This window comes from Arctopsyche grandis, chromosome 2 (assembly GCF_051622035.1).
Source record: "Arctopsyche grandis isolate Sample6627 chromosome 2, ASM5162203v2, whole genome shotgun sequence".
Taxonomy (NCBI): domain Eukaryota; kingdom Metazoa; phylum Arthropoda; class Insecta; order Trichoptera; family Hydropsychidae; genus Arctopsyche; species Arctopsyche grandis.
In genome coordinates this window covers 6,809,894-6,826,023 of record NC_135356.1, presented here as the reverse complement: position 1 = coordinate 6,826,023, position 16,130 = coordinate 6,809,894, and the positions used below count along the sequence as shown (strand labels likewise).

Genomic DNA, 16,130 nt, shown 5'->3' with positions numbered 1-16,130 from the left:
CATCGTAATGGCGGAGGATACATTTACTGATGACCAAAATGAGCAATATGGCAAAGTATGAAAACGATCGGATAAGAGGCAATTTTTTTCCTGAATTGTTATCGTAAGTGAAGTATAAAAAAAGAGATATGTAACAATATTATTGTTCGTATGCATTGTTAAAAACAGTTTTTTAAAAACATACCTCTTCTATAATTAGTATATAAAATTATTATTTTGAATAAAAATACCAATAATTTTATTTTACTACCGCCATCTATGTTTAAAACTAATAAACAAACGGTGGATAAACGTCAACGACTATCTCGCCGGGCAGATTTCTCTCTTAAAAAACCTCTTAATGATAATATTCGTAATTACGATTTTACTGACGCGAAAGTAAAGCTATCTCGCCTTTAACGCATCACGCCGCAAGTGTGACAATAATCGCGCCACGCCTACCTCGCACTCGAATGTACTGACTAGTCACCGGACCCAGAAGGTGCCGCGTATTGTTCAAAGGTTGTAAATGCATTGTTAAAGGTTTGCCGAACCTTTTTTACAAAGGATTTACAACAATGGAACAATGGATAGCACTGTGACTATCCTACCTCTAGTACTGACCATGGCCTACGTGTACAAATATATCTATACCTATATATAAAATTGAATGTCTGTGGAACGGGAACGAGAACGGGAACTGGAGTTGCACGCGTTGTTGTGGCATTGCAACGCAACGGGTTCAGCTACTATATTATACATATATTCCAACTGGCTTTTTAGGTCATTCATATTCGAATACAATTCAACTAGTAAATTATATATCTACAAGCGCAAAATACACTTTCAACAATGTGCGCCAGTTGTAATATAACAGTTGAATTTTGACAGCTCTGATGTTTTTACGATTGCTTTAGAATTCAATAATGCGTTAATATTTGCTAGGTATTACGAATATATGTAACTAGTTGTTTTACCCGGCTTCGTTCAGTATTTGTAATATAAACAGAGCGTAAACATGGCGAATCTAATAGTAAATTTTTCATTTGTTTTTTTTATTTAATTTATTTGAATTGAAAAAAATAGTAACAGTAATATTCAACCAATTGAATTGTCGTCATAGAAACTTTGTTTTGTTTACGAAGTTCCCAACCAAAGATACTAACATACATATATAAATAATTACATAGAAATTCTCTTTCGAAACTATATATTAGATGAGTACTATATTACGATAGCTTTAAGAATGTGTTTAAAACAAATGTGGGTTAGACGGTGTATATTCCAACTAGTAAAAATATATTACAACCAAAAACACACTTCAGCTATAATAGTAGTTTGTACCAGGTTAGATGGAATATATTGCAACTAGTCAAAATATATTGCAACTAGTCAAAATATATTATAACTGAAAATACACTTCAACTGTTAATCTTAAACGTTAATAGAATTCTGAAATTTGCTTGAAAAAGTTGACTCGTGCAGTTTTTCTTCAAACTTACTTGAACAAAAAGGCTTAATTCGCATTATCGACACCTCATATTAATTTGATAAGAAATTTACATAAATTATACTTAAGTACATATGTTAATACATTCATTCAGATTTTACACAAGGAGTCAATATTTGGAATATTTTAATATTCATATTCATATTTTAATTGAATTCCATGAGAAAATATTGGATCTCTTATACATAATTTTGATTAGTTAGTTTCAGTTGAATTTTGAAAAGATTTAACAACCATTTATTTGATGCCAAATTTGTACGGAACAATTCAGGGCCGTCGCGATGAATGACATTAACAAAGCCAGCAGCATAGCTCGTTGGTTGCGTTAATGCTAAACACCGAGAGGCTCCCGGGTTCAAGCCCTGGGTTGACCTCGATTGAAAAACAAGTTATTCGGAAGTATTTCTGTAGTGCTGCCGGTCAGACTTGGATATTTGTGACTCCAAGTAGATCGTTTCCCATCAGAGTTCCTCAAACGATTCCTCATAAATTTGGCAAAAACCATCCTACCCACCATGTCATCACTATTTGAATTTGATTTATAATCTATAAATTTATATATGTATGTACGTACAAGTTTAATTAGCATAGGTGTCGCTCAAGGGCAACCTAAATATAAATATTAATTTAATTTTAAAAAATGTCAGGCAGTTTATAAAACATAAAACAATCATAACTGAGATTATGAAATTCACCGTCAATTTATATTTAAATGGGGTCTTAATCTACATAATTCTGAAGTGGAAGGATCGATGTATTTGCTGCTCTGTTCTAAATAGGGAGGGGAGTGGTAAGGGTAGGAGGGAGGACAAAGACGCTCATGGCGCCTGAAGTGGCAAACGCGGCACTTTCGATTGGGAATTCAGCAATTCAAAAGTATCTAGTATTACAAACGGGGCGGTGGAAGAAGAGGGTTGGGGATGGATATATTATATAACCGTAAACAAAGTCTCCTCCCCTCGCTTTACCTCCCCGTTAGCGAATTACCCTTTGAAGTGAACGATCTGGAAGTTTTGGCATGTGGAGCATCGCGTTACCGATTGCCAACCGATGCCTCCTGTTCTCCTCGAAAGCCTCTTCAAGGATCTCCAACAGGGATTTCTCTTCCTTCCGCTCCTCCCCTTCCGCGATGTGCTACCCTTTTGGTTCGAAATTTCAAATTGTGTTGTGCTACCCTCGGATTTGCGTAAAACCGCGACCGCGACAACACGTGTTGTCAACAGTCAGTCAATTAAAAATATTTTTATCACAATTGATTCATTTTCACTGACTTTGTTGCATTCAAATCACAATTTAATAAGTTCATCTGTCTTTGTTTCGAAAAAGTACAATGTTTGTATTACCGTTGATTCAAACTTTCTGATTTTTATAAAGTAATTAATTGACGTACGAGAATTGTGAATCATACTTTTTATACTCTAATTCAATTAATTCCACTTTGATATGAGCTTTAATAATTCAGCAAAATAAATTATTTACCAAGTTTTGACATACATACATTCTAAAAATCATTCAATGTTTTTGTTATATTCTTGATTTTGATTCAATTCATAGATTAAATTACAAATTCATAAAAACTTGGCACGCCATTTTTTGCAATATGATTTAACCCTTTGAATGCTGACCAATGCCGATCGGCGTTTTGCCAACAAGTCCAAGAGCCTGAAATACGCCGATAACCGTTGTATTTTGACTATGTCGAAAAATCAACAAAAATAATACCTGCTAAGCCTTTGGTAGCATTGAAAATGTTTATAAAGACTGGTTTACACCGGAATTTTTGAATTTATAACCATAGCAGAATTTCTCGATGGAATTTTATTTAGATTGTGGCTTGGCATTGAGATTGTGAGCATTACATTTTAACAACAATGAAGAAGATGGAACTAGTTTTGGAAAAATACATTCATTAATAGACTTCTTTCAAGATATATTAGAGAGTCTAAACACACCTTTACAAAACTCGAAATCCTCGGCGGTAGTTATCTAGGGTTTGTTTTGGATTAGCTACAATTTTTATACCAGCTTTCTATTGGATTTCTAAATAATTTACTATACTTATAATAGCTTATATCTTGAAATATATTTGGAAAGTTACTCTTTATGCCCTCTGGGAAAAGATTTCCATGTCATATACATATATGACATGGAAATATTACTATTATGGGTTCGGAAATGTATTGATGATGCAATTATATATGATCAATACATAATATGACACTCAAAACTAATTTGATCATTCTGTTTGTTTCAGGACGATGCGAAGCCAACGATTTTAGATGCGCTGACGGCACTTGCATCCCCGAACATCTCAGATGTAACAACATCAAAGAGTGCAAAGACGGTGAAGACGAAGTGAACTGCCGTAAGTGAACACCTCAAATTTCCACTGGACTACATTTAAAGCCTGAATATTTACATATACTCTCTTCATTTAGGTTGCCTGAACGAAGAATACCAATGCAGAGACGGCACGTGCATCGAAGGTCGCAAACGCTGCGATAGAACACAACACTGCCCCGACAATTCCGATGAAGAGAATTGCTCATTCGGTAACTATCGTCTGCGTTTTAACGTTTGCCTTTAAAACTTAATCTTTACTAACCGTTTACTGTGACTTTGTCAATGCTGCTTTGGATTTGTCAACGATCAACAGTTAATAGCACTTGGTCAGGTGTGCACGCTTGCGATGCTCGGGGTCAGTTCAAGTGCGGAGACGGTAGTTGTATCTCCGTGCTTGTGCGATGCAACGGTTTGGTAGACTGTCCTAAAGACTCAGCCGATGAGGTCGACTGTCGTATGTTTAATTTTGAATTTTTATAACCTATTATGGTGGCCGTCAACCTTAAGGCCTAGAGAATTCCTGCATTCAAGTGTAAACACTCCCTATTGGAAGATATTATATCATATTTTTCACTGCAACTTCTGTTACGTTCTGTTATCAAAATGTATGTAGATCAAAATTCAAACGCGACCAAATCCGAAAATGATAATTTCAATTGAAAATATCTCCCTTTGTTGTGTGTGTGTGTGTGTTGAATCTAATGAAACGGCCCTTCTCGATGGTTAACGGCCACTGTTATGTACTTATATTATATGCCTATATAGTGGGGCCGAAACAATTAGACTATTAGTATCATAAAAATTAGCATTCTGATTGAGAAGTAAATATTCACTATCTAATTAAATGCATTTTTTAAAGGTAATGTTGCTGAACATTGTCCGCCACTTTAATCAACACTAGTGTTGTACCCGATGGAATATCATCACATGGGTGTTACAAAATAAAGAAAAATTACAAAAAAATGTGTCAGTCCTGTGTTCGATCCGCAAGCTGTTGAATCTTTTTCAAATATATTTAATTTGTTATTTATAAATTATTTAATATGAAAAGAAATGGTAAAAACTGCTCACCTACCTACATATAAACAATATAAAACACCAATAGAAAAGATAATTAATTGAATAAATTTTCAATAGATGGCGGCAAATGCTCAGAGACGTAGCGCCGTATATTTGCTTAGAGGAAAGATTTGTAGCAAACAGTATATATGTATGGTTTAACTGTGACGTACATATTTATGTCGAATTGAAACGACTATTATAATAGTACGGTGAGCGTTATCTCAGATACACGTACAGACAGACAGACACAAAGAATAGCGATTTTATATACAAATATACAAGGCTTTTTTCCTATATGACGCTGTGAAACAGCGTTCCGACACCTTTTTTCTCAGCATTTTTTATGTTTCAAACGAATATTCTACATAATATAGTTTGAATCTAATCTTTTCTAATAAAAAACTTGACAAAAAGTGAGTTCTGGCACCTTTTAAAAAAAAAAAAAAAAAGACCTGTATATACATACATATATGGTATGATCATTTCTGGAATATTTTTGAATTTCTGAAGTAGTTTGCACCCTGTACAAAATTCCAAGCAAATTGTCAGAGAATTTTTTTATATATCATGCCATGTCCCGTTTCTTAGACGTTGCCCAGCTTCCACAGTTACCGGAATCATCAGCGTGCGATTTCTTTCCGTGAGGCTATTTAGATCGCTCCAATGCGACGATAGTACGAGAACGGTCAGACAACGTATACAATACGTTGAATGGTCGGACAACGTATACAGTACGTTCAATAAACATCGAATACAATAATTAATCAAGTACAGAAGTAATAATCATAGAGACATCTATGGATTATTTTTTAGATTATGTGCACAATTATTATTACAATTTTTATACACATAATAAACACGAAATTATAGAGACATCTATAGATTTCAGATTTTTGTGCATAATTTTTACAAATTATACACAAAGATTTTGTGACAACAGGAAATGATCTATTACCAATTTTCAGGAATTGATTCAACAATGATCAGATAAAATTGGCAAACTATGGATTTAGATTTGGAGTCACAAACCCCCAAATTTAACCAGCAGTTTGGTGAATCGAACCAGCGATCGCAGTGGTGCTAAATATATACGCTACCATTAAGAGGGCTGTACACCCGAAACCTTAATTTTGTTGCCGTTCCTTTCTTCGATATATATATTGAGTAAATGTATATATCGAGTGAATGCGACAGTTGCGCTTCGACCAGATAAAACGTATTTTAAATCGACAAAATCAAGGTTTCGTATTCTCCTATTTTCTCCTCCAAAACTGGACCAATTTAAAAAAAAATTTCATCATCGGTATGAGAAAGATATTTTCTGTGCAACTATGCGCGTATTTTTTTAAAAATCGACCGTTAAACAAGCACGCTGGACTCTTTTCGTGGGTGTTAAAAAGAAGCGATTTTATAGATGTTTGGCGGCTCCTAGCTTCTATAAAAAATAACTAATCAAAAAAATAAAACGATAGATGCATCCCAATGGTGGATATCTATAGCATATTAAAAAATAATTTCGTTAGTACCATAATTGAGGAAGGGAGAAGTGTAATACGTTTGTATGGACAAGGCGCTGGTGTCCAGCCCTCTTAAGCCAAACTGCTAGCTAAATATACATATACTATATATATAATATATATTATGTTCATCGAATTCAACTATCCAAGAGTTGAAAGATAGAATCCGAGCGGAAGTTCAAAGATAATGTTAAGGAAAGTGTGTACGTTACTCGGACAACACATTATGCTCGTTCTGACTTTATAGCATACGTTTTATTCAGCTATTGAATATTTACTTCTCAATTACAGCCTTCATTTTTTTTATATATCCATATCATAATTGAAATAACTGTTTCCACCCACCTTATACATACATATATTATACAAATATATATGTATATGTTGTATTGCTTTGGTTTAAAAGTAAATGATTTTCATAGCCTGCACACCTGACCAATGGCAATGTGATTTCGGATCGTGTATAGCACGTTCCAAAAAGTGTGACGGTTTCATCGACTGTCCCAGCGATCGCTCCGACGAGCGACACTGTTTCAGTAAGTATCGTAAGTCGTGTTATGTACTAATCCCTATGCTAATTATAGTTTTAATCGTGTATTTAATGTTTTAAATTAGTTTCGTAGTTTACATACATACATATGTAGTTGTGCACGATATCATTATATCAATATACAAGCTACTGAAATATTTGAAAATGTATAATTACAAACAACTACACTGTCGTTTCGATTAATTGTAACTTGGTTTACTTTCAGATGAACCATCGGCAGATTGTGGCCCGGGACTTTTCCAATGCAGTGATGGCTCTTGCATTCTTGCGGCGGAAAAGTGTGACGGCGAAGTCAATTGCCGCGACTCTTCCGACGAAAGTGACTGCCGTAAGTTTTTATAAAATTTGTGTATTAAAATATTATTTTTATTGATGTGAAATGATTATTTAAATTTGTGAGAATTAAATGCGCTCTATACATTTTTTTTATATCTGCGTTGCGAATTTTTTTATAACTATAGATATTTGAATATGCGATTTAATACCATTCATGTTTTTTTTTATACTGTATTTATGTACAAATTTGGCAAAGCTTTATAATGTTATAGCAATATTGAATACTGAACATTGATATAGTTATTTGTTTGAAATATAAGTCATCCGGGTAAGCTCAAGTTACTTTGATTAAAACTTTGTACAATAAAAATTAAGTATATATACATACATAAGTAAAGAGTTAATTTCATAATGAAATAAAAATACATTTAATCAATATTGCTATACTATGCAGAATGTGTCATTTAGCTTTAAGCGTTTCACCAACATAAATAAATTTGTATTATTATTTTGTCATGATAATTCATTCAATATATTATTCGGTAATGTTGCATATTTGTTGCATCATTGTTACAACAATCAGACTCGCTTTTAATGTAAAATTAATTAAAACCTCACTTAAAATTTTAGTAGATTCAGATTTTTTATTTACACTATTTAGACGTATTTATATACATACATATATGTATAGCCAGGGGTGTCATTTCAACTTTTTTAAGGGGGGGGCAAAATTTTTGACCAGTAAGGAATGACTTTCTAGGGGGGGTGTATTATATTTAAAAATGAATGCTTGAAATGAATTCTTTTTAATCATTTTTTTATTTATATATATATTTTTGTCAATAAAATTAATAGTAAAATAATTTTATAAAGGATAAACGAGTTTTACAAATATCTTTCAAAGCAAGACAAACAACAAAACAAAATATATTTGAGAGTTGACATTTTTTTCTGGGAAAAATTGACGTGTTTATACCTGACAGTGTTCTAAAGAATTTCTATTTTTGCAATATTCTGTTTTTATTGGTTTAGTATTTTAATTCAAATTTATAATAATACATTTAACAACGTGGATAGTCTCGTTCAAATCTAGGGGGGGCGGCTACCCCCCCTCCCCAAATGACACCCCTGTATATAGCTCTATAAAATGGATCTATTTGAATAATGCTTTGAAAACTGAAACTATATTTTTTTTCATTTTGTAAAAATCGGTCAATTTTAATGATCAGATTTTATTTTTTACCAAATTTAATAATTTGATGTTTCATTTTATATTAATTATGTTCTTTGTTGTAACAATGTGTATTTGTAGAATCACTGAATGTACATATGTACATACACTGAGAGCGTTGTAAGCATTTTTTAAATTAAAATAATTAATTCACCATGATTAGTCATAGCAGCGATCGATTTTCATATAAAATTAAGGCAATGTGAATATCAATTTTTTCATGTCAGCAGCGTTGATATTATATTATTGATGTAAATGTAATAAAATCGCTTATTGGATGTCGCCATTTGTCCGTTTGAGAGGTGTGTCGGCTTTGATTATCTAACGCACGGGTTCGTTGTGGTGAAAGACGTTATAAAAAACATTGTTAAAATTGATTTTAATTATTGACCGACTGATGACTTCTTGTTTTTGCAGCGACACCGAACGACAAATGCGACATCACATGCGATGATGGCAAATGTGTTGACCGATCGAAGGTCTGCGACGGCAATTATGATTGTTTGAACGGAATTGATGAAATGGATTGCGAAAAGTGCGGACCGAATCAATTCAGGTATTTTATAACATTGTTTTTACAAAATTTTAATAACAATATTAATTCTAATAACACACCCATCCCTTGATATATTCTCCACGCGCGGCCTTTTTTTATTACCCGTAAAGCGCTCGAGTGTGTTTTTTGCGGTACATCAAAATGCGCGCTGCTATAATTTACAACAATGAAAATTCTAAATTGGAATGTATTACATATATACTATGCATACATACATATACATATGTATATAAAACAATACTCTACACAACATTTTACTCTTCAAATTATCAATTCACTAAAAATTTGCCGTTTTTGCTTCATTTCTGTATGAATGTATTACATAAGTTCTATAACATTAAGTCAAGTCAAGTTCTATAAAGCAGAAATCAAGGGATGAATGCATAAAAATTAATCATATACATACATATATAAGAAACACTACAGTTGTAGGCCATGCCAAGATTCTTGGTCACAAGTTAAAAAATAAGAATGCTGCTGCATTATTGAGTACCTTTTGTGTCTTTGATGATGCTCCGGTTCACTACTAACTTATATAAAAATATTAATTCACCAGCAATCAGCGTTAGTGTATTATTTTAGTCGATGACTATCGCACGCCCAAACGATTATAGTTTTCTACTATAGTGTTATTTAAAAAAAAAATACTACTTCAATAGAATTGACAGCTTTCATTATACGTCATTTAATTTAACCCTTCGCTATCGAGATACAAACATTTATTTATTAGTATGACAATTTAAAATTTTCTATCTATAATAGATTCATATACACGATATAAATTTCAAATCAATCATAGTAGAGAAGTATACAAGTAATAAATTTAAAAAAAAAATATATATATTTTTTTAATTTCATACGAATTTAAAATTATTACAAAAAAAAAGGAAATGAAAACGTTTAGTATTAATAAAAAAAGATTTTTTAACTAATATACATACAAAGTATTTTTTTTATAATAACAATATACTCAATTTTTGCAAATATTCTTACTAAATGTGTCTATGAATTAAATTTTGTAAATATACTTAAGTTAAAAATACAGGTCAAACCTTGTTCATTTCGTGACAATTAACAAAAAAAGTAATTAATCCAGTTCATATGTAAATTTGTGTGTGAATTTTAAAAGTGCTATTGAAAGTACGACTTTGTAAAAGTTAGACCTGCATACATATATTTACATGTTTTTATTTAAATTATTATTATTTTAACGCGCGTATAGGTATATGTATGTGAAATTGAGATGAATCATTTATCAAAATCACGATTTACATATATTTTTCAGATGCGACGACGACGTGTGTATTCCAGAATCGTCCAAATGTAACAATGTGATCGATTGCGCCGACGGAAGTGATGAGAACGATTGCCCGAACATCAGAGATTGTGAGTATCATCTTACGTTTATATGTACTTTCACAATCTTCATTTGGTGAATATACATTGTGATGGAATGATGTCGTGGTTTCAGCTTGCGCCAGCAACGAATTCCGCTGCAACTCCGGCCAGTGTATTCAAGAGTCTTTCAAATGTGACGACACGAATGACTGCGACGATGGATCTGACGAAATTGACTGCTGTAAGTGATCGACTATTGTCGGATACGTGCTAATCGTACGATTTTACATTGTGATTGTTATTACAGATGACCGTCCGGGGCCTTGCGCTGCTGATCAGTTCCAATGTGATGGAAGATGTTACAGTTTGAGTGTAAAATGCGACGGCAATGTAGACTGTTCAAACGGAGCTGATGAAACTGACTGTGTAAGTTTTCAAATGGCCAACTCTATTGTTATTGTTAATTGTTAATCAATTGGAATAAAATGTGGAAAACAGTTGAATTGTTGAACGCTTGATTTTGATCTTCAATGGCTTTTTATTGTTTGTTGTATTCACAATACGTCTAGTAGTTACTGATGCAGTGATCATTATCTATTTTACATTTTGTTTAAGAATAATAGGAGATAAAGCTCAAAAACCCGTATTTTTGATTTTTAAATGCTTTTTATATGTTCACAATACATCTTATATCAATTTTAATAGCTACTGATCTACTGATCATTTTCTATTTTACAATTTAATTTAATTTGGTTAGCAATCATAGTATTATATTGTTCTAATGTTAATCTACAGCATAATAGGAAAAAGAGCTCAAAAACCCGTATAAAACCTATAAGTGCTTTAATTATTTATACTTTTGTTAGGATTCTCAGAAATAACATAATCCATTTAAAACAATAACATTTCAAAAAATAATGGAAACAAAATTCATAGTGTGTGTATTTTGGATGCTGTATTTAATATATTAGAATAAATTAAAAAAAACTTAGCAAGGTGTGAGTTACGGCTCTTTTTACTAACCTCTTCTTATTACAAGCTTTTTACATACCTTTTCTTATTATTATTTTCTACAAAAAATCTCACTAGTTTAGCGCTGCCATAATTGTCGAGATGCTGACAGGACATTTGGGAATTGAATGATAAATGATAAAATTTTAATCCTCAGCCATTGAAGATCTTAAGCAACTTTTGATTATTTAAATTGTACTGAAAGATATTTCAACTGATTTGGCGGTTACTGAAAAATTCTAAAGACTGTTTTCTTTTTTTTATAATTTGCTGTTAAATTAAATCTACCAACAAATAAAAAAACTTCTAAATGGTTAATTTTTTAAAAATTTTCATTCAACAGCCGGGCATTTGTCGCATTTATTTAATTTTTTTCAACGTTATAATGCCACAATGGCAAACTTAAATTCAAATAAAAAAATTGCATTAAAATTTGAAATATGTGATGACGATTTTGCTGCCACTCGATTTTAAAGCCTGAGACCGTTGCTCTCTTCGCATGGCTCTGTCAGGTATACGATTAAATAATTGCAGATCACACATGGCCATAAACTAAGCACAGAAGAAAGTTTAGCTTAACAACTTGAAACTCGTACTTCTCCTTGAAGCTTTGCGGCCCGGCCCTTTCACCTTTCATTCTCACTTTTACTTGTTTTTCTTTAGTAGTTTTTGTCTAACTAGCTATTATAGATAGAACACCATGACAACTGACTTGTGGAACAGGATACAAGGACACACATCTATAAGCCGGGACGTGTCCCGGTCTACCGGGACGTATGGCAGCCTACATTAGTTACACATCGTCGGTATACTGGCTTAAAACATTAAGTTAAAAATTGGATGTTTTGAATTTTTCACGTCAAAAAATGAACAATGATTTCGGTCACAAAATAGTTGATAGTAATTTTTGACTTAAAGCTTTCTGTCAGTATACCGACGATATGTTAGGATAAGCCGGAAAATTTAATCAAATTATTGTAAATTTGATCAAATGTTATTTAATTTAATTCTGTTTTCAAACTTGCTAATCAATATTTTCAAATATATACATATCTAACGACAATTCTATTTATCACAGGGATGTAGTTCTGACGAGTACGCTTGCAATGATGGCAGTTGTATTCAATTCACGTTGGCTTGCAATGGAGAACGCGACTGTCAAGACGGAAGTGATGAAGATGAATGTGGTATGTAAATATAAAAAAAAAGCAATTTTACACCATACGCATTCGTTTCCTCACCACTAATATTATACATATAAATTATATTTCATAATTAGTACATTGCATATACTGAAAAATCAATTACAATTGAGACCCATTCATCTATTAACACAATTATTTAATTCTGAAAATTTATAGACTAGTTTATAATGTATATAAGCATATTTTTACTTTGGAAATGTTACATCTACATATATAAGAATTATAAAAAATATATAAAACTGGTCGATCAATAGACCAAAGATGTCCAAGCCTTCCACTTTGTGTGCGTTGATGAATATCACACACAATAATATAATTTTTTTTTTGATTTTTAAATGCTTTTTATTATTACGAAATTATGTTCACAATACATCTTATATATATTTTAATAGCTACTGATCTACTGATCATTTTCTATTTTACAATTTAATTTAATTTGGTTAGTAATCATAGTATTATATTATTCTAATGTTAATCTACAGCATAATAGGAAAAAGAGCTCAAAAACCTATTTACAATTCTTATGCTCATAATACATCTAATACATAATATTAATTAAAGACTCTCTAAAGTCGATGACCTAAAGCAGATTGTGTTTAGGTAATCTGTGTGTTATACCTGAAGGGTATAGACATTTTGTTGTAATCACCGAGACTCTTCACAAGTGTGTTAGTATGGTTATCAGTGATTCTGTCATAGAATCTACTGGTTAGTTTGTTAGTAATGTCTGGAACAAACGGAATATTATAATATATGGCATGCAGTTTTTTCTAGTTAGTATATATGGGTGTATTATAAATTATTTTTGGAGCTTGGAAAGGTTAGTTAGTATTCGAGGCATTATTCCATACAGGTGAAGCATAGGTTAATAATGGTAATATGAGCGCGCGATATCATTTTATTATAATATAATATTAAAAATACATACCATTGGAACTAACAGTACAGATTGTCGGATAGTTATGGAGTATAAATATTGTTGCGTGGACGTGAAGAGGGGTTTCCAGGATCGGAGAGAAAGACGCAGTAGCATAGTAGAGGTTCTTTATTGGTCTGCACCCGTCAACTCTCCAGCTCCAAATGCTCTACAGTTCGAGAGCGCCTAATATACTCATCGGGCGCTCTCCTTACACAGATATTCGCGAGATCCCATTGGTCGATGAGTCGTGCGATCCCATTGGCCGTTATACACGACCTTCTATACGTCGAGGCCATTTTGGCGTGAACGCGAGATCAGATGATCAGCGCTACTAAACTATCGGAGTGCCACTCACATAATCTCTACGATACAATATATTGTTTTTACCTCATGGTGATGTATTTTATCTCACAATTCGCACTAATCATCAAGTTTCTTGTAGACGTATTTGCTTCCTATACATTTTTTAACATACCTTTCAACTAATTGTCTAAAATAAGAATTTGTGAGATTAAATCTTCATACGTGAAATTGATCAGACCTACTAATGAGCTTGGAAGGCTTGGACCACCTTGGCTTAGATCTATCGCGATGCAAATATAATAAATGTGCCGAGATTGGTCTTCACGCCTCACCTACAGTCTAGTGCCGGTTGGTCGGTGAGTTGTTTTTGTTGTTATTGTCTGTCTGCTAGGGTTGCTGATATCTCGGACGCTCAACCAGTGTGAGGAGTCTCAGTTCGTGTGCCACGATGGAGGATGTGTGCCACACATTCAACGTTGCGACAATGTTTATGATTGCCGTGATTTTTCCGATGAACAAAATTGTTTTAACTCCGGTACAATCAATAATGCATGCGTCAATAAAACAAAACCCTGAATATACATATTCATTTATATTTGTTATATATATTATATATATATTTTTTATTATATTATTGTTATTACGAATGATCGATACCTTTATATATTATTATGTATATATATATATATATATATATATATATATATATATATATATATATATATATATATATATATATATATATATATATATATATATATATATATATATATATATATATAAAGAGAAGCATGTAAACTCAATTTTGATGCCGTTCATTTTTACATCCCAGACCTGCCCGTCTTGAATTATTATTTATATTTTGATGAGTGCATATCGATATCGTTCAGGTAGATAGATTGGTGAATATATGAAAATTAAACATCCCGTATTTCAAATGAGTTAAAATTGCTTCATTTAGAGTTGAAATCTTTTAGCTTATTTTCTATTTTAAATTTGATTTTCATTGAAAATGTTTCAACCGTATTTATATTTAATAAAATAATTTGAATGTTTCATAGTCGATTCATCCTAGCTCTAGTTATCATACAAAAAAAATTGTTTTAATGTACATACATACATACATTGAGATATATTTATTAACAATATCTTGTCAATATATACAATTGAAAATGTTCCCCTGGTCAATCAATCTCATTTTAAACCTAATATGTCAATGGGTTCATCACGATCTCACAGAATTCAACTTGCAAATATTTATAGCAACTCGCAGATTTGCCCAGCATTTCCCTAAGTCAGTGCAACTCAAGCTTTTCTTTGGACCGATAAATACCGTTTGGTATTGCTTCAAAAACAGCTTTATTTTTACTAGCCTCTTCTTATTTCGGAATGAGATAAAAATCTCCACCCCCAGTTTCCTATAGTGAACATGATTTTTTTAAATATTTAAAATTTCAATATTGTATTCAGGGCTTGAAATGGACGGGAGTGAATGGGAACGCCGCTCCCTTTCGTGAAATCCAAAAACGTAGCGCTCCCTCGCGTGAAAAATCCAATATTTCCGTACCCTTTCGTGAATTTAAAAATTGTTTAGTCTTGCATGTCCCTTTGATGAAAAAATTCGAATTTAGCGAACGTATGAAATAAATCAGTAATGATTAATTTGAGAAACCCCGACTCATCACAAATATATCACTCTATTATGAATTCACATAATATACATACATATGTATATATGAAGACTTAAGAAGATACTCTTCTTCGAACAGTGGCCCATTAAGCTCATATCCTAAACCAGGCTTTCTCAAACATCCGAAAAAAACTTTTCACCTACGGCGTATGCTTTTTTTAAATTTAACACATTAAATAAAGCTAATATTTTATTTTTAATTAAGAAATACCTATTGAAAATAAATAATTAAATTACATAGGGGCGCAAATTTTTCCTTTTTCTCGCTCGAGCACTCACATTCGTGAAAATTTCTATTTCGAGCCTTGATTGTATTTACTTGATACATATTCACCTGGCTGCAAATAAAATTACTGTAAATTCGAAACATGAGAGAGGATGTCCATGTCTAATGAGATTCGTGCGTGGACAATGGACACCCCAGATTAGGCTAACGGGATCCAGTAAGTGCCAAAAACTTTTCAACGATGCAGCATCATTGAAAGAGTAAAAGCACAATGATTTTGTGGGTAGATTCTAGATAGTATTAAAAAAAATCTTTCGACTTGTGTAAGGGTCGGGGCTCAGAATTGTTTACATCAAATTATAATGGAAATTTTTGACTCGACTACTATTCATTATATAAATATACCTCGATGTA

General features: G+C 32.3%; 1 protein-coding gene and 1 long non-coding RNA gene across 2 annotated transcripts in view; both read left to right on the top strand.

Annotated features, from left to right (window-relative positions):
- LOC143922860 (basement membrane-specific heparan sulfate proteoglycan core protein-like) overlaps window positions 1-16,130 on the top strand; it is a 247,793-nt gene that overhangs the window by 208,618 nt on the left and 23,045 nt on the right. Inside the window, exons 10-17 of the mRNA XM_077446235.1 lie at window positions 3,744-3,854; window positions 3,928-4,041; window positions 7,167-7,289; window positions 8,886-9,024; window positions 10,310-10,410; window positions 10,496-10,603; window positions 10,670-10,788; window positions 12,452-12,560. Coding sequence (XP_077302361.1) covers window positions 3,744-3,854; window positions 3,928-4,041; window positions 7,167-7,289; window positions 8,886-9,024; window positions 10,310-10,410; window positions 10,496-10,603; window positions 10,670-10,788; window positions 12,452-12,560 — 924 coding nt within the window. The remainder of the gene's footprint in view (window positions 1-3,743; window positions 3,855-3,927; window positions 4,042-7,166; window positions 7,290-8,885; window positions 9,025-10,309; window positions 10,411-10,495; window positions 10,604-10,669; window positions 10,789-12,451; window positions 12,561-16,130) is intronic.
- Window positions 3,954-4,764, top strand: LOC143922864 (uncharacterized). The gene has a single exon (XR_013261657.1). It is a non-coding gene; the product is annotated as an uncharacterized LOC143922864 (long non-coding RNA).